This window comes from Pongo abelii, chromosome 6 (genome assembly GCF_028885655.2).
Source record: "Pongo abelii isolate AG06213 chromosome 6, NHGRI_mPonAbe1-v2.0_pri, whole genome shotgun sequence".
NCBI lineage: Eukaryota > Metazoa > Chordata > Mammalia > Primates > Hominidae > Pongo > Pongo abelii.
Window position 1 is genome coordinate 77,971,383 of NC_071991.2, and position 19,996 is coordinate 77,991,378.

A 19,996-nucleotide genomic window follows, 5' to 3' on the forward strand; every position below is an offset into this window, starting at 1 on the left:
TGGTCAGATTGACATTTAAAAAACACATAGGAAGGAAAAGAAGCCTTGAGATACGTCGTTGAGATTTGACAGTCCATAAATTTTCTTTATTTATAAAATCTCGTGCAGTAAGACATATCACTTTATTGAATGGCCATTTCATTTCACAACTTGGCATAAATTTATTTTAAACACTGTAGAAATGCTAGTTGAATAACATTTTTATATATTAAGATGAGACTATACAAATTCATCAATAGGATAAGACCACTAGTGACATAACCTATAGCCTCTAAGATTCCAGGTCTTCCTGCAATTTTTTTTTTTTTTTTTTTTTTGAGATGGAGTCTCACTCTGTCCCCCAGGCTGGAGTGCAGTGGCACGATCTCAGCTCACTGCAACCTCTGCTTCCCGGGTTCAAGCGATTTTCCTGCCTCAGCCTCCCAAGCAGCTGGGACTACAGGTGTGTGCCACCACAACCAGCTAATTTTTGTATTTTTAGTAGAGATGGGGTTTCACCATATTGGCCAGGCTGGTCTGGAACTCCTGACCTCATGATCCACCTGCCTCAGCCTCCCAAAGTTCTGGGATTACGGGTGTGAGCCACTGCGCCTGGCCTTCTTTCTATTTTTATGTGCAGTTATCAATTCCCTTGTAAAGATTGTTATGGATTATGTACAAGTCAAGTAAAAATAAAATGTGTATACATATTAGTGTTCTATTCATAATTCTACTAAAATAGTAATTGATGTCTTGTGAGCATACTCACTAAAATTGAATCCTTAATCTTAAATGTGAAGATATGAAATTTAAATATATTTGTAGGCTTTTAAACATTTTCATTTATTGATTTACCAGTCTCAGGGATCCTTTTTGGGTGAGGTGGAGGGGATAACATCATCACGTGAAATATACTTTTAGAAATGCCGATCTGCTAACATTCAGGAGAACTGTTGTTTTTAGGAAGTGCTTTTGGAAAATAGGCGCTTGGAGTTAATAATTGAAGCTGTGAGAATGAACAATGTCTCTAAGGAAGAGAGTTGAGGTTTAAGCCCCACATTGTGAGGTAGCTGGAGAACAAGCACTCAACAGAATAGGCAGAATGGTAGCATGTTAGGGATACCAAGGAGAAAGGATTTCAAGATGAAAGCAATGGGTGGTATCAGATGCCACCAATAAGGCAAGAAGAATGTGCATTGGAAAGAGAGGCTACTGAATTTGTGGCTTGAGGTGACTTGTGGCTTATGAAAGGCTATTGGAGAAGAGTGGTAGGAACATGTTACATAGCCCAGGTATACCATGGTTCAGTGTTGGCGATTTATTACATGTAATTGGGTTCCTGCTCTTCATTTCTGGGGTGATTTAGGTCAATAACCTAAATTAGTGGTAGTGGAGGGAAGAAAATAAAGAGTTGTGGTTGAATTTTGTCTCTACTGGTAAGTGATAATGAAATAAGATATTTGGACATTCAACTTTTTTTTACACCGGTGCCACTGCTTTACATTAGTGTGGACCAGGGAAACCTCTGTGGATTCTATAGGAGGTCATCTCTTCTAAATAAAGTGCCTGCTTTGCTGATGACCTTAGTATAGTCCAATGATTCTCAAAGTGTGGTCCCTGAACCAGCAGCATCAGTATCACCTGGGAATGTTAAAAATGCAAATGCTTGGACCTCAGTGCAGACCTACTAAATCAGAAACTCTGGGTGGAGAGCCCAGCAATCTGTGGTCTAACAAGCTCTCCAGGTGATTCTGTTGCTCAACTTTAAAAACCGTGGCATAGTAATTTATATTATAAATATTTAAATAGCCTCAGCTGCAGACCACGAGGAATTTTTTTTTTTCATTTGTTGAGCTATGTACATCCCTGGATATGGCACCTTGCAGTTGAACCCTAGTTGAAAGATAGTTTTGAAGGTAAAGGAATTCTTTTGGGAGAGCACTGTTTTACACAACCATGCTGGGCAACAGCTAGTAGTCAGTTCCTAGCTCTGCCCCAGGTTAATGCTCAAGCATCTTCCTGCCAATAAAACTATTGGTCTCTTTTGGGGGAAAGAATTAGACTCCCCAGTGAGGAAGAAATAGGGCTGTGATTTTTAAAATGTCTCATTTCATGTTTTAAACCTGAAATAGAAAAATTGAAAAACAGCATGAAAAAGCATAGATAGTACTCATTTCTGAAACTGTGAATGTCTCAGAACCATCTGTTAATAGACCAAGGGTGAAAATGAACTATAAATTCAAATAAAAGTTCCAAAAGAAAGATACAAAACTTAGATTTTTGAAAAATAGCAAATCATACTGAGTAAATAGTAAAGGCTGAACAATCTGAAGTCATCTATCTCCTCAAGAACATTGACGAATCCTGTGCAACTGAGCTGTGCTCAGGGCACACCACTTTAAAGTTGGTATTAGTCGAGAATCTGGCTCCGCTATGGTCCTTACTAGGTTAGGGGAGGTTGCTAATACCATATGAAAATCTATATTTTCATAATTATCTTGTTAGGGTGATGAAGGCAAGAAAGGGAGCAAAGGAAATCAAGGACAGAGGGGAATTCCAGGGCCCGAAGGACCAAAGGTATGTTTCTTGTATTCTGACTTATGCTTTGAGGAGTTTGTATTTGTGTCTGGTTTTAATATAGTATTAGATTTCCACTGAAAATTGGATTCCTTGTTTCCTTCCCAACAAAGTACAAAACAAATACCCCAAAATAAAAAACCTATAGAAAACATACTATTCCCAGACCACAATATAATGGAATAGATTGCATAAAATATGCAATACTCATAGAAATACTTATGTTTCTAATTTGTCTGTCAGTCCTCTCTAGTAACAACCAAATATTCAGAAGTTGGGATAAAATTGAGACCATAGGAGGTATCAGTTCTTCATAATCTTGCTTTGCTAAACAACCCAAAAGCCTGAGAGTGAGAGGCAGCACAGTGATGATGAAGGCCCTTCTTTGGAAGGCTGATTGCATCCTGCTGTGCCATGAACCTCTTGGAGCAAGTCGCTTCAATTATAGAAAGAAGATAATGATATGTTCTATTTCACAGGGTTGTTGTGAAGACTAAAAGAGTTAATAAAGCACTTAGCACATTTCCTGGTATATAGTTAAGTGTTGAATACATCGAATTATTCAGAGAAAAAAATCAATATGGTGAAATGGAAAGCAGGGGATCTATGTCCTGGTAAATTGTTGATAACAGGGTGCTGAGGAAGAAGCGAAAGGAATTGTGAGGTGAGCAATTAAGTATGTGTCCTGACTTAGCCTCAGAGACCCAACATTAAGGTCATTTGAATGTGTCAGGAAACAGAAACTGCAAACCTAAGAGTTCATGTTTCTAGAAAGATACTAATTGTGAGAAAGAGACAAGGAGTATATTTTAGGACTAGATGATTAAAAAGCACATTTTTAAAAAATGGTGCTGACAAGATCAGATACAAAACAAAACATCACCTGTATACCAGTGACTCTTAAACTTCAGTGTCCATTCAGTGTCCATCGGTATCACCTGGGGATGATTACAAATCCAGATTTCTTGTTACCATCCTCAGCTCTCTGGATTCAGTAGGTGAGTGAGCCCAGGAATCTGTGCTTCTCAAGTAAATGCCCTGTGCTGCAGGGAGTTCAAGAAGCACATTATGGGAAGTGCCACTATGTAACACTATGTACTAATACTATGTATTAGTATTAGTATTATAATAGTATTAGTATTAGTATTAATATAATAGTATTAGTATTATAATACTATGTATTAGTATTAATAACAGATTAGTCTTTATGTCCTAGTTACTCTATTTCAAAGTGAACGTTTTTCTGTGTTTTGAAATAAAGCTGTTTTTAAAGATGAAGGTGAAGAATTGCCATATGTTAAAGCATAATCACCCCTTAATACAGGGTCTTTAAGACCTGTATTTTAATGCTCTCCATGATACTTTTCATAGTATAAAAGTAATTGACCTCTTTTTTTGAAAAAAGAAGTAAAATTAAATCTAGAGACATAATTTTGATTTTCCTTTGGTTTTAGTGAAGAATTTTAACAGGTTCATGTTCTGTTCCTTTGTCAAAGGCTTGGATGGGGGTTTTATGTGTTTCCCAATTCTTGTCATATCCTGTGCCATTGCCTTCCAGGTCTGGATTTAAGGACTGGCACATACATGCCTTGGCAAGAATTGGGTCTCAGTGGGCCAGTGTGCTCAGTTGGTTGGTTGTATTGGCTAATCAATACAGTGGGAGGCTTCAGCTCTGAAGATGAACACGGCCCCGGGCAGGAGTCATCACTGGTGAATCTGACTGATGGAGTCCCTGCTGGAGGAAGCAGGATGACTGAATAGGAAGCTCATGCAGTTGAATTTTCAGAGGACATGAGTCAGATGGAGGCAGGATTAGTCAGCAGTCTGAGAACCTAGAGGGTCATGTTTAGACATAGCATAGAAATCGCTCATTCTCCATGACTCATCTCCACAGTGTTTTTTGTTTGTTTTGGTGAAGGTCCAGATAGTAAATATTTTAGCTCCTGTGGCCCAAAAGGCAAAATGGAAGATATTATGTAGTTATTTGTATAATGACCACTTGAAAATGTGAAAGCCGTTCATAGCTCAAGGCTGTACAAAACAAGGGGGTGGGCTGGATTTGGCCCACCTACTGTAGAGAAGTAGTTTCCAAACTGTTTTGATTATAAACCCCTCCAGTAAAATTTTGATCACATGCCACATTTTTAATTTTTTAATTGTAATTTTTATTTATAAGCTATCATACTAATATGTTATGAATTTATATAAATAATTGAAATTTTAATAGATGAGATAAAAATATAGAGACAAGTAATATTTTCTTTATATCCCAGTGGGTCATTTGGAACACCTTGTGGTGTGTGGTGGCAATTGCTCTGGAACAGTGTTTTTCACCAGGGGTGCTTCATAAAATTTCATCATCCTGGGCCCCAACCTCTAGAGCTATTGAATCGGAATCTCTGGAGTTTGAACCCAGAACTGTGCATTACCAAACTTTCCTGATAATTCCTCTGCTCTCTAAAATCTGATAATCACTTGTCTAGATACAGATGGAACAGAAAAATTACCTGTTGCTCCAGATCGAGTCTTTGAGACTCTAAATATTAGACATCTCCCCCACTAAATGTTTAAAATTTTCTATTAAAAATGTCATTTTTTAAAATCAAAGGGGTTCTTTTTTTTGAGACAGCGTTTTGCTCTGTTGCTCAGGCTGGAGTGCAGTGGTGCGATCTCAGCTCACTGCAACCTCTGCGTCCAGGGTTTGAGTGATTCTCCTGCCTCAGCCTCTTGAGTAGTTGGGATTACAGGCACATGCCACCATGTCTGGCTAATTTCGGCTATATTTTTTTGTATTTTTAGTAGCGATGGGGTTTTGCCATGTTGGCCAGGCTGGCCTCAAAACTCCTGACCTCAAGTGATCCGCCAGCCTTGACCTCCCAAAGTGCTGAGATTACAGGTGTGAGCCACCACACCCAGCCCATAGGGGGTCTACTTCTTAAAAAGGATGTGAGATAACATAGAATGGAAGACTATTATACCTTTGGTCATTAAAATAAAACAACAAAGAAAAAAGTTATAACCTAGAAGTACACCCTAAAACATTTGCTGAAGATAATTGCTATATTGAAAAAAAAAATTCTCTTTGAGCTTTCCAGCATACAACACAAAAGGGAAGCACCATGAATTGCTTAATTTTTATTAGCTAATAAGAGGCTGCACAAGAGATAAAATGTTCCTAACATTCAGTGATTAATTGAACATAGTTATTTAAAAGCACTGAAATCTTACTAGTCAATAACTTTAGCAGTGGTTTACAAAAGATGCTCAAATTATTTTCACATTGGTCTTTGAAACAGACAGAGGTCATAATATAATTTAAAAATCTGCAGACATTTCTATACTTTTCTTAATATTGTCTCTATATGTGCTTTCTCTGCTTGAAATGTAGTGAGCATTTTGCTCTTTTTAAGGGTGAACCGGGCATTATGGGCCCTTTTGGAATGCCTGGAACATCAATTCCTGGACCACCTGGGCCAAAGGTATATATTCTTGGGGATTATTTTCTTTTTCTTGACCCTTTGGCAGTTGGAGAAAAAAAATCATGATACCAGTGAACTAGAATTTTAGTTTTGGAAGAGCCTTAGAAATGATTCAGTTTAACTCTGAAACTTCACAGATAAGCAAACTACAGCCAGCAGCAGAGTTAGGACTAGAAACCAGATTTTGTGCTCTTGGTCCCAAGCTTGTCACTTTACCCTTCATTACGTCTTCCAAATCCTAAACCCTAATGCAGGTAAGAATTTAGAACATTTATTCAGAAGAATCTACCAGGATTTATAATTGTAGAGTTTAGCAGAAGAGATAATCCACTCCGGTTGGTTGATTGGTTTATTTTTTGAGAGAGTCTCACTCTTTCCCCTAGGCTGGAGTGCAGTGGTGCGATCTTGGCTCACTGCAACCTCCACTTCTTGGGCTCAAGTGATTCTCCTGCTTCAGCCACCCAAATACCTGGGATTACAGATGTGCCACCATGCCTGGCTAATTTTTGTGCTTTTAGTAGAGACGGGGTTTTGCCATGTTGGCCAGGCTCATCTTGAACTCCTGGATTCAAGTGACCCGCCTGCCTTGGCCTCCCAAAGTGTTGGAATTATAGGTGTGAGCCACTGTGCCTGGCCTTCACTCAATTTTAAGAGCATTCTCAGCCATTCTTAAAGTCTAAATATTTGAGTCTGAATTGCCACATATTATTTCAATGGACTTTCTCCCAACAGCAGTAATAGTCTTTACTGATAGGCGTTATTTACTTAGGATTTGAAATTCCCCTCAAATATGTTTGAAGAATATGCTATCTCAAGGTCTGAGATGGACAGATTAAGCTCTTTACAGAGTGGCCAATGGTTTTTTTTGCTATGTGTGCTTGTGATTTCTCGCACAACTGTAGCCTGTGAAATGTTATTTGAAATGTACAGGGAGATAGAGGAGGACCTGGGATACCTGGATTTAAAGGAGAACCTGGACTTTCTATTCGAGGACCAAAGGTATGCTTTATTCATGTTCTTTTTGTTTTTCTGTATCTGAAATAAACGAAGGTAGATTTAATGCATAAGTTGATTTTTCTACTTGTGAGGTTTCTACATTGATGAACTAAAATGTAAGAATATAGCTATTCCCTTTTATTAAAAAAACAAGCAATCACGTAGTTTATTTTTCATACTTGTAGGGAAAAGTAGCTCTTATGGTTACATTTTTGCTGAGTAGACAATTGTTTGAAAATGCTCTTTTGCACTGTCAGTGATACAAGGCATTAAATGGCCTCTGGCCTCTTCGTTTACATATTAGTGGCTGAAGTATCTATTCTGCAAAACATTGTCCAAAAAAGTGTGTGTGCTTGGAAGCTTTGCTGAATAAAAATTTCCTGCTTTATTTATCCTTTTGAGTTATTTCAAAGGGAAAGACAAACAATTAAGAAGAAACCAGGTTTCTGTAATCATATCTAGTTTTTCATGGCAACGAAGCACCATTTTTCCTCCTCACACTATACCCAGCACCACAGCAAACTTTAGCATGTATAGCATTCCTAGGTGTCAACCAGCATATCTCTGTTTAAGAGGACAAGCTTCAGGGCCCCATCATTAGCACTTTTAAAATCTATAGCATGTTGTTATGTAGCTTTGAAACTTGCTTATATTCTCCCATACTAAGTTGTCTTATCTAGATAAAAGGGTTCGAGTACTAAACTGATGACCTTCAAAGTTAAAAGAAGAAAACATGGAGTCATTTTTAAAATAAAATATGGTGCAAAACCTGTTGTATAAAACTGACATAAATTGGAGTGGTTCTTTTTAAAGGTAAAGGGAGAATCTTGAGCCTCCCCTGTTTTTATTGCTCTAACAGTCCTCCCTGCTAGAGTGACAGCTGCCCTAGTTTGCCCGGGATTGAAGGGGTTCCTGGAACGCATGACTTTTAGGGCTAAAACTGGGAAAATCTTGGGCAAACTTGGACGAATTGTTCATCTACTTCCCCCAGATCCCAAGGTAACCCAAACTATGTAGACCACTCTCTTTAGAAACACAAGCTATATAGACAGCTCATGGAGACAATAGCAAATTTTCTAATGTGAAAACTACAGCTATGACCTTGATCAATTATATTTGCATGACAGTTTTGATAGATTGAAGCTGTGTATTCACAATCTGATTTACACATCTCTCTCTACTTATACTTCTGTTTGCAATAGGAATACAATCCAATTAAATGTGCTGCTAGAGTTTATAGGCCTCACCTGTTTTCTGTTGATGATTATTAGGCATTATAGGTAATGGTATTTAAAGATATTTGCCTCTTCACCCAATCATTTTGCTACTCCCGTGGACTCTAATGATACTCTTTCTGTCGTTCTTTCCTAGTTCATTAGTTTTTCAGTTTTGGGAGGGTCATACACACCTTTGAAGGTCTGACGGAAGTTTTAGCACATTAATTTCATTTTGTGTAATACTTCAGGGGTCTCCCAGATGCCCCCTAAAGCTGATTTCAAAATACTAGGTTTCCATTTTTGCCCTAATTTCTATTGAATGAGAGAAACACTTTGAAGTAAATAACTTTGTAGGACATTTCCTTGAATCCAGTACAGAAAAGCCAAGTGGCAAAATTCCATCTATAAAAATATGGTAAGGAGTCCAAAATAAAAACCTGCTCCTCCTCTTGCTCCTTGATATTTCCTATTAATAACAGAAGTAACAAGCTACCTGAGATTTTTGCAGGAGCAAGGACAAAGATCTCTATAAAAAGGATGTTTGTAAACTGTGAGTGTTTTCATGGTTTTCCGCTCCACTGTGGTGTCAGATGTTAAACAAGAGCAGCTGCTGATAATTTGTTCTAAGTTTGGACCGCAGAAATAAAAACTGAAAAGTAAATTTTGATTCCAATATTCTTTTCCTTTTAACTCAACCAGGGAGCAGTTACTGCTTTAGTTTGTTGTTGGCCCTCTCCTTGTGTAAACATGGAGATAAGTGGAAAACTTATTTTGGGACAAGTTTTATATGCAAATGTTTAGAGCTTCATCCTTAAATGTAATTGGAATAGCATAAAAAATTGGTTCTGAGAAGTGACCAGTTCCGCGTAGTTGGAATACACCAAAATTTACCTGTCCTGAAGACCATGGGCTTCCTTTCTCTCATTCAACTTTAAAAAATCACCTTGAGTTTTTGTTGATGATGAATAGTAGGTTAAATTTTTATAAGTGGCCACATATTTCCTAAAGATGATCATTCTTAAGAAGGTTAACCACATAAAAACAGCCTTTTAGATTTAATAGGAAATAACAACTGTTGCATTCATGATTTTTAAAATAAAGTTTCTGATTGCTTAAAGAGTATATAAAAAATTTTCCCCTGTTCCCAGTCAATTATTCATTTATTGGAGTATAGTTGAGAATAGTTTTTGAGAGTTGGACTTTGGGCAGTATTTTCACTTGGAATAATGGCAATTTGATCTCCGAGTTTGCTTGCATATAAGGAAAGTTCTTAAGAGTCCTGCTACTTTGTTTCTCCATTCTTGGAAAACAAAGGTCTGCCTGTTGTTAGAGTTTCCTCCCAATATAAAGAAAAACCATAAATATTTTAAAACGTGAGAAGCTCTTTATCAAAACAAGGGCTGCATATTGACAAGGGCTGTCGTAAGAGTCATCAACCAGTAACAGATCGGTGGAATGTGTTGTAAAAAGAAGTATTACAAGTTTTAAATATAAGTGTAATGGACTTGTAGGTAATTTTTTTTTTTTTTTTTTTTTTTTTTAAATGAGACAGAGCCTTGCTCTGTCGCCCAGGCTGGAGCACAGTGGTGTAATCTCTTCTCACTGTAGCCTCAGCTTCCCAGGTTCAAGCAATTCTCCTGCCTCAGCCTCCTGAGTAGCTGGGATTACAGGCACCCGCCACCATGCCCAGCTAATTTTTGTATTCTTAGTAAAGACGGGGTTTCACCATGTTGGCCAGGCTGGTCTTAAACTCCTGACCTAGTGATCCACCCGCCTCAGCTTCCCAAAGTGCTGGGATTACAGGCATGAGCCACTGCACCCGGCCACTTGCAGGTAGTCTTCTAAGAGATCCTTCTTAATTTTTTTTTCTCTCCCTGTTTTACTTTAGTCAGAAATTTTCTGATTTCTGTTTGTGAGACAGTTATAAGTCTTAGAAAACTCTGTTGTCTAAAGGACAGTAATCACTCCTCCCTGCTCTTTCTGTAGGAGACTAAGGGCTGCTACTAAAAGTTTTTGATGCCTAAGGTCATCACTGTAAAACAATATTTACAACTTTTTCCTAGGTCTCAAGATATGAATCACAAACTCTATCCCTTCATAACTTGTTTTTGAAAAATTAATGTGTTTTTATTTTCATCTGGGTTTATTTATTCCCTGTATAATTCGGGCACCATTAATGAAGACAATAGATTTAACGCAACAATAGGAAACTGTAGTTATCCCACACTCAAAATTTTGCTATGTATTCTTTTCTACTCTTCTCACATTGTGCTTAATAAATTTTCTTTTTTATACTTCTTCTTGATTTACGATACACTAAAAATTTATAATTTTAAGAATTAAAATATTAGCAATAAGTCATTTTCTAACTCCTGGGTTAGAAATCGACCATTGGCATATTGAGTTGGTGTTATGCTTAAGTTTAACCAAGTGTTTTATAGTTGAGTCTCATGATATCACTGATGTTGGAATTTACCCAGGGTGTCCAAGGCCCTCGGGGACCAGTGGGTGCTCCAGGACTCAAAGGTGATGGCTATCCTGGTGTGCCTGTAAGTGGGACATTTTTTTCTTCCCTCCCTCCCTCCTTTTTGAGTGTTGAATACTACAAGGATGCTCACTCCCTCCCTTACTGTGTCATCTCAGGGACCTCGTGGATTACCAGGACCCCCTGGGCCGATGGGTTTACGTGGAGTGGGAGACACCGGAGCAAAGGTAAGACTTTAAAGTAGGCAACGTACTAGCTTCTAAGAGTGCACCTATAGGTAGGTGACTTTGGTAAAGATAAAATTTTTTATCAGCTAGAAGAGTAGAGGTGTCTGAAATAATTGATAAAGTTATTTGCCCTTATCTATAGACTTCCTGGGGAACTAATTGGAACATGTAGACTAACTTTATGGTTTGGGTCCTCATTCTCTGATAGCAACTCGCATTCCTTTGCTGCTTCCTTTTCTTATACCAAGATCAGGGTTCAAGTCAGAGATCTCCTCTCTTCTCTAGCCGTACTCTTTCCCTAGATACTCTCGTCCAGCCCCATGGCTTTAACCACTGTCCACACACTGATGACTTCCAAATACCTATCTTTTCTCCCTTAAGATCTGGTCTCATGTATCTAATTTCCTACCATGTATCCCCTCTTGGGCTTCTCACAAACATCTCTAATTTAAAATAATCCAAAATAAGGTCCTTGATTTTTGCCCCATAACCCTGCAAATGGCTCTCCCATGCTCAAGCCAGAAGGATTAAGCATCATCTTTTGTCCCTTTCTTTCCCTCTCCTTCCTCCACGCCTAGTCCTTTGGTAAATCCTGTCAATGTTACCGCCAAAATATACCTCAACTCTGGCTCCTTTTTTCTTTCTGCTTCTGCCAGGCAGACTATGTCATCTCTTACATGGGCTGTAAAAATAGCCTCTTCATTGGTCTTCCCTCTGTTCCACCTCTGTCCTCCTATAACTTAGCAGGAAGAGTGGTCTTTTAAAACCATAAATCAGAGCGTATACCATTCCTTCCTAGAAACACCCTGGTGGCTTCTCTTTCAGACTTTGAACACTTCCCATGGCCTTGAAGATCCTTCATGCCCCGACTGCAGCTTCTGTCATTTCTCCCCGGCTGCCGACATTCAGCCAAAATGGCCTGCCCTACTTCAGCTCATTCCTGCATCAGGGACTTGCCAGGATGGCTGATTATTAAAAGCTTAGCTCAAATCTCACCTCCCTGACCACCCATACAGAAAGCATTACTACCCCAACCCCTCTGTATGTTTTCCATGTAGCGTGTATCACTTTCTGAGATCATCTTCCTCATTTATTCCTCTGCATATTCCATGAGAGTGAGGGTTTTCCTGGAGGCAGGCTTCTTGCTTTGTTCCCTCCTAAATTCATGTCACCAGAACTAGGTGTACCATTCAGTAGGAGCTCTACAACCTGTTGAATGAATGGAAAAGGAATAAATGATCAATATTACCCTAAAGGGAGAATTTTTCCTTTGAAATAGATCTACTTACTTAGTTTTTTGAATGTTTCCAGGTCATTAGAGAGAAAAGATGTTGTATGTGCTTAATGCCAACTTCTCCCCTTGGTTTTTGCCCCTGCCACAAAATTTAGAAGTGCCTCTTTGCCCTCTCCCAGGTAGAATAAAAGATTGGAGACCCATGGCACTAAATTTCATCTTTAAAAGGGAATCTTGATAGCTGCCTCATCTCTGCTTCTGGGGGTAATGATGAGAGTCCAATGAGGATGTATCTGGAAGTGCTGTGTACACTCTACAGACAGGACAAACCCGAGGTGCTTTGATGAAGGATCTGGCTTGGTCTGACTGAGGACTACATCAGATCCTTGAATAAGCCTCAACTGTATCAATAAACTGCACCAAATTTGGGTACTGATGTATTCTTTTTTCTTTAAGGCATAGCACCTGTCAAAATCCTAAAATAAAAAAAAAATAGAGAAATTCAGTAGGTAAACCTCATATTTTATGCTGTGAGTGAAACAATGGTAAAAACTTGTATATTGAATATTTAGGGAAGTAGAAGCGTATTTCTGTGTAAAATAAAACATGAAATAAAATATGTTAAATATATACTAGAATGTGTGTATTCCAATGGAAACAGATGATCATTTACATTTTCACAGAGTAGATTGTTACGAATTTTTTATATAACTAGACATGATGTTATATTACATTATACGATTATGTTACTGCTTTACATTGAGCAATAATAATAAATACAGGCATTTAGGCACAGATAAAGAACATTTAAAAAACTAGCCAGGTGTGGTGGCTCATGCCTGTAATCCCAGCACTTTGGGAGGCTGAGGTGTGCAGATCACCTGAGGTCAGGAGTTTGAGACCAGCCTGGCCAACATGGTGAAACCCCATCTCTACTAAAAATACAAAAATTAGTTGGGCGTGGTGGTGCACGCCTATAATCCCAGCTGCTCAGGAGGCTGAGACAGGAGAATTGCTTGAACCTGGGAGGCGGAGGTTGCAGTGAGCTGAGATCGCACCACTGCACTCCAGCCTGGGCGACAGAGCGAAACTCCATTTCAAAAAAAAAAAAACATAAAAAACCCAATTCTTATGAATATTTCACTATGTCAGATTATCTAAGATACAGACTAAAACATTTACTAAATGATTGCATATGCCATTTTCCTCCAAAAGTCCCCTGTATTTGCCTTCATCTACATTTTAGGGGGAAAAAGGTAAGAAACAAAGTGTTCAAAACTTCATCTTGCATATTGTTTTTTTGAAATGGCTAATATGCTGCCAGAAGATGTATCTTAAGTAAAACTCCCATTGTCTGTGTGAGCCCACATGGGAGGCTGAGTAGAAGCGGCAGTCCATGGTTTGCTTCCAGCTGCAGGCAGAGCACGGGGAGAAGAGCACTAGGTAGGACCTACCTGTCTGCACACCTCCCTCTCACCTGCTTTTCCTTCCTTCCATTGCTTCTTGTCTCTTCCCATGGAAATTGTGTTGTTCAGAATTTCTCTAGCCCTGGAAGGAGATGTTAGGAGGGTGAGCTGGTCTTAGAATCAAGGGAACTTGGATCATAAACTTGAAAATAAAGGAAAGTCTAAAAGAAAATACTAGCTTCTAAGTAACTTTAAAAATCATCTCTCCTTTTTTATAGGGGCCTCAAAATCTCTATGTGGCCTTTTTTTCTGAAGAAAATTTCTGGAAATACACACACATACACACACACCACACACACACACACAGAGCACAGAGAGAAAGAGAGAGAGTGTGTGTGTGTGAGAGAGAGAGAGAGATTCATAGACAGAAACTGGCAAAGAAAGGAAGATAATTCCAGTTAACTTTGCCCTTCTTGCTTGGTAAAGTACGGGAAATTCTGAAAATACCAAAAATTGTCCATGGCAGCAGAAGCACAGGACCCAAATGTGTGCAAAATTTATCCCCTTTTGAGTTAAAATGACAGTGAAACTGTATATATGTGTGTGTGGTAGTATAGCCATATGGATCCTGACATGTTTTTCATTTAAGCTTTGTGTAGTCGCCTTAAAATTGTGGCCTTAAGGCATTAACTTACAAAACAAATGTGTTTTGAAATGAGGAAACCATTAAGGTTGACGATGAATTTATGGTGGGTTTTGGTGCTGTTTAGTTAAGGTCACATGTGTTTAGCATATGACACAGACATTAAACTCAAAGCTTCTGTGTTTCAAAACATATAAAAAGCAGTCCCTGACATCTAGCACCCTTGTGGTTCTCTGTGGCTTTTTTCCAAGTGGAAAAATTCCCTACAACATCAGTGGTTATTGTCCTTCTAGATACAATTACCTTGAATTTAATTCAAATTCGGCAAGACCTTCTGAGATATTTCTAAAATTCTTGTAAAAACTACTACTTTGAACGAGAGAGGAGATATAGATTTTAAACTCACCTTTGAAACATGCTGGGAAAAGGAACTGATAATTTGGTTTCTTGCTAAGTGGGAAGTGCTCATCCAGTGTCCTCACTCCTGGATCCAATCTCCTGGCTCATTGATGGGGAAGCCAAGCTCCAAGCCCCACCCATCACTGCCTGCTTTTCTTCACTGGAGCCTTAGGTATTAAGAGCACTTCTTGTGATTTGAGGGCAAACATGCCATACATCTCATTTATCTTCGAGGAGCTGCAGATAACTCTGTTCCTGTGTTTTCACCCCCAAAGCTTTGTAAGGTACATGTAGCATAAGGGCTGATTTCCTGATGTCTCTGATATAAGAGTTTATTTCTGGCCTCATAGAAAAGGAATATAAGAGGTGGCTCTCCTGAGTTCACTAAGGACAGGTACAGCCTACCATGCCCGTCTCTTACCTTTTTTCAGGCCCTCTCAGGGAGCTGGATCATCACAGAAAAAGCTATGACCCTCTCCAAAGGCTTGGAGTGGTTGAACTTAGCCTAATCTTTGCACAGAGGAGATCTAACCTGGATTTGGGGTTAGGACCTCTTAACCATCAAGTTGTTGGCATAAGTCTGTTGGCAGAAAAGACTTGTTGGATTGTGGTTGTTATTACAGGTATAATTACTATTATCATTGTCATGATTATATATTACCTAAATATTTCCAGAATATTATGACATTTTTAACAGTCCCCCTGTTTTATAGATGAAGAAATGAAGAACCAGAAGGTTAGCAACTTGCCTCTTTACAATAGAAACATTCTTGATACTATATTTGTTTTGTATATGAGAGGGGCTATGGATATGGATGAATGAATGAAAAACTAAATGGATGAATAAATCAGAGCAGAAAGCATAACTTACCCTGATCCACAGATGCTCAATCTCCTATGCTGTCCATCTTCTATCTAGGCACTGTTTTGTGTGCAGTTGGATTGTTTCTCCTTTCAGCCTAGCTTTTCTATTGTCAAAACTTAAATTATGTAAACATCAAAGAGAAGCATAAACCCCAAACCCAAAAGAGTTAAATATTTTTCAGTAACTTTAAATGTTTGAGTATTGTAAATACATGCTTTATTTGACAAAAGTGACCCATAGCCATAAAATGCAAGTCTATGTGGAATTCCACTGAGTATCATTATTCTAAAAATGTTCCCAGCATCTGAATTGCCCCTCTGTTCTCTGCAATGGCTCACATATGTACACTCCACCAACAGGCATTGGTGGAACAGAGGACCGATTCACACAGAGATGCATTAGGAATGTGTGAATTCCTTTGGCAGACATAGACTGGACAAGGAACTCCATTTTTGAACAGTGCCCAACAAGGAGGGCTGGCCTAGGATACAGACTTAATAATGAAGTTAAGGGCATGTAATTCCAAAGTGGACTTGAAGAAAGCCACCTCCCTATAATATGACTGCAAAATTGCTTCAGCCTGGACAATCAGCCCAAAACAGAACTAATTAAAGCCAGAGCCATACAAAGTTTAGACACTAGGCAGTTTGACCCAGAGGTTTCAGAAAGGGTCATATCCAAGACCAGGAAAAGGTGACTTTTCAAGGTTACTCCTCAATGCAGTTATATGCCTGATCTCTAAAATCTGAGCTGCACTCTAGTCCACCTCATGACTTTCAATATTGCTTTCATCTCTCCTTGCTGTTTTCCTAGCTTTGTATTTCTCTTCTTATGAGTATGTACGTACTTTTCCTTCAGCCCTGGAGACACATGGTAAATCCCCTTAACATTCATCGCCCACATCACCATAAACATATTGTTATTTTTGATCATGAAGACTTGGAGGAACTTTCTCCCAGTGGAAAATTATATTCAGTTTTAGTACAAGACAGCCTGCTCTTCTCCCTGTCATAAGGGGCAGTATCAATATTTCTGTTTTCAAGGTTTCTAACCAAGCTAAATAAGAAAGACTCTTCCTCTCCAATGAAGTTCTTGGCAAAAGGCCATCATTTGCTTATCTTTGATGAGATGATTTTGAGAAAAGGAAAAAAAACAATAAGAAGTTTTAAAATTGTCAGGGACTATGAGATACAGCTGTTTGGGGGTGAATATTAAAGTTTTAGGAGATAAATTGATTCAAGTAATTGAAAATACTTTAAATACTTTGAAATTTAAAGGTGAAAAAATACTTGAGAGGAATTGTAGCAATTTGAGAACTTTGTTTTCTAGCATTTGTGTAATTATTTTCTCATCCCCATGATGATCATGCTGACAGTTGGTACTGTCTTCCTATTCATATTAAATGGTATCATTGAGAAATGACTGAGTCATATGACAATGGTCATTCAATAATCAATACACATTGCCAATATGTGCATATGCTTAGAAAAAAGCCTCTAAAACTTCCATTGACATTCTAGCTACCACAAGTGAGGTATTCTAGAGGTCCTAACACATGACATAGGTGGAATTATGTAATTCATTCCAGAGTTCTGCCTATGTTTGTGGTAGTTTGAGTAGTTATATCTTAATTTTATTTAGAAACCAGAAAGAAAGAAACATAAGGCAGCTGCTATCATCACTTTGACTTCTACCTTATTTTAAAACCCAGTCATTCCTCAGTTTCATCATTTAGCAGAATCTTTAGAGTACCATTCCTTGGAACATCCTTAAGAGGCTGATTCTTTCACAGTGAATTTAATTTGCTTTTATTGTCCCCAAAGTAGAAAAGCATGAAATCACTTTTGGAACAAGTATATCTTGCTTCCACCTTCTTCTCAAAGAGTGGCAGGAACTTAGCTGGCACAAAGGGAGACAGTATGATTAAAGCCTCATTAGTGTGTGTGGGGGAGTGAGGGGGAGGAAAATAATCTAATGGGCTGATTATTTCCTCAAATATTGTATTGATATTTTTAGAAAACTAATAAGGTATAATGGGTTGTTTCCTTGTCACTGCTCCACCTTGAAACCTTGCCACTTATTAGCTGTGTGACCTCAGCAAGTCGTTTAGTCTCCCTGAGGCTTAGCATTCTTATCTGTGATTTGGGATAATAATGCCTACTTCACAGGTTTATTATGATAAATTAATAGACTAATGTATATAAAACACCTTTATGAATTCTAACATATTAAAATATAATTAGTGGTAGTAGCCATTTTATGGCTGTGTATGTGCCAAATCACACACATTGTAGGATGGATAAGAAGAGAGATTAAGAACTGGTATAGGTAGGAGATCTGGAATGAAGTCAATTAACACATTGGAGTAAACCGCAAAACCAAGGATTAGCAATGGATGGAAAATGGGAAGGGAAGACTTAGAGGGCTGGATTCTTGTGCAGGTCGTGTGGGACCTGTGTAATACAGGATGAATCTTATAATCCAGGATGTTCTTCTCCTTGAGAGGGTGTGATTGGCAATGTAGGGAAAGGACTTTTACAGTTTCACAGCCAAACAGCCGAGGTCTTTGCATTAAATGACAGCTGGAAGAAAGTCTATGGAAAAGTTAGCATCTTGCATCTAGTCCCAGTCAACATCAAAATGGGAGATGGGTTCTGGAGTCATACCTGGGTTTGAAGTGCTTCAGACTGCCTGGTTTTTGGCAAGTCATGTATCCTGCTGTAGCCTCAGTTCCCTTATCTGTAAAATGGAATAAGTTGATGTTGATAAGATCAGGTAAGATAATGAATGAAAAGTTCCTGCTGCATAATAAACTTAATAAGTATTATTTTTATTTATTATTTATTATAATAGTTTTAATATTAACCAAAGTGAAGATTTACTAATGAGAAAATGAATGAATGTGTTTGCTCTCCTCTTTCTTCTTTCATTTTAAAAAGGGAAAGCTTCAATGTGTGGGTTTTAGAACTATCATAAGATGATGTGTATTTTTAAAGGAGTTAAAATTATCCGCTCTGCAAGGTTATGGTCTAGGTAGTCTTCACTGAATCATTTGTTAAGTTCATATGCACAAATACTGCAGACAGTCCTGAATTTGGCCATTTCCTGTGAAAATGAAAGTAGTATCTCCCATCTAGAATCCCTTTTGCGGGCCAAGAGGAAGTGGTATGCCATCTAAACGGTCCATTATTCTTCTTTTGAGAGAGTGGGTGCAGGGGTTAGAGATAAAGCTAAGACTGTCGTCTTAGGAAAGTGATAGATGTTGTTACCAATGGCGACTTTAGAATTTGCTCGCACGTCAGTTCATTATCTCCTAATACAAGGGCTCCCTCTGCAGGCTCCAACAACCCTCAGCTGTTGCGTGGGAAGCTATGTCCAGCTATGTGAGAACCTGTTGTAGTTCCTTTATTTGTGAATGTTGCTGTATCCACCGACAATAAACTGTGTATCTGAAAATATCACAGGTCAACGCACTTCTTAGGTACCTATGGTGCTGCCTTATGACAAAACCAGTGCCATCAAATGGCCAAGCAAGAGCTGCCCTCAATTCTCTTGCTCACATTTACCAGGTGTGGTGGCCTAATATGGACACATGGCCCATGGAACAACAAAAGATCATTTTCAAAGACCCCACCATAGTGGAGAGACACTACTTCTGTGGAGTCTCAGATCATTAAATGCCTAATGTTCCCGTCTATCAAAGTATGGTACATATACACTGAGGAACAACTCTCATGCCATGTTACAGACCAATTCTAATATCTGCAGAATGTTGAGACTTGATTTAAAGTCTATTAGATTCACAAAAGCATTGCTATAAGTCATTATTTTACCATAGTTTGAAAGATACAAAAGATTATTTAGATATGTGGAACATAGCTATATGTCAACAATTATATGGTTAAGGATGGACAGTTTGTTTTAGGTGAACACTGAAGGACCACAGATGACATGGAACACATCTTAAATTCATTGGCTGAGGCTGCGGGACAGAGAGAACAGTAAAGTATCTACAGGGTCAGCTGTCCTACTGCAGTTGGCCTTCAGATACTCCCAAAGGTTGAGGGTTAGGGGGAAGTGAATAAGGGAGACTGTGAAGGAGAGAATGAATAGCAACACTGAGCATTGACAAGGCTGGCCTGAGGTAAACTATGGACCTATTTTAACTGCTTTTCCCGCTTGCTTTCCCATGTGTGGGTATTAGTATGATTAATACTAGTTGAGGGGAGGTTTTAGCTAACATTCTCACAAGAAAAATATCATGAATTAAATACTAGAGTGTCAAATTTTTTCTTAAGACATACTACTTTGTTAAAAAAAATCTTGCCTTCTCTCCGTATCCCTATGTTAAAAAAAATTATGTAACATTTGGTACATCCCAAGAATACACACAACAGATGTAAATTCTAATGATGTTGAATCTACCTGTGTGCTCCTCCTCTTTGCCCAGTTTTAATATCTTTAAAATCATGAATTATTATTAAGGAGG

The 19,996-nt window shown here is 38.4% G+C and overlaps 1 protein-coding gene across 1 annotated transcript in view; it reads left to right on the forward strand.

The window, feature by feature from the left end:
* The window catches only part of COL28A1 (collagen type XXVIII alpha 1 chain), a 162,238-nt gene that overhangs the window by 87,286 nt on the left and 54,956 nt on the right, over nt 1–19,996 (forward strand). The window contains exons 21-25 of the mRNA XM_002818208.5: nt 2,485–2,556; nt 5,967–6,035; nt 6,966–7,034; nt 10,729–10,797; nt 10,892–10,960. Coding sequence (XP_002818254.3) covers nt 2,485–2,556; nt 5,967–6,035; nt 6,966–7,034; nt 10,729–10,797; nt 10,892–10,960 — 348 coding nt within the window. The remainder of the gene's footprint in view (nt 1–2,484; nt 2,557–5,966; nt 6,036–6,965; nt 7,035–10,728; nt 10,798–10,891; nt 10,961–19,996) is intronic.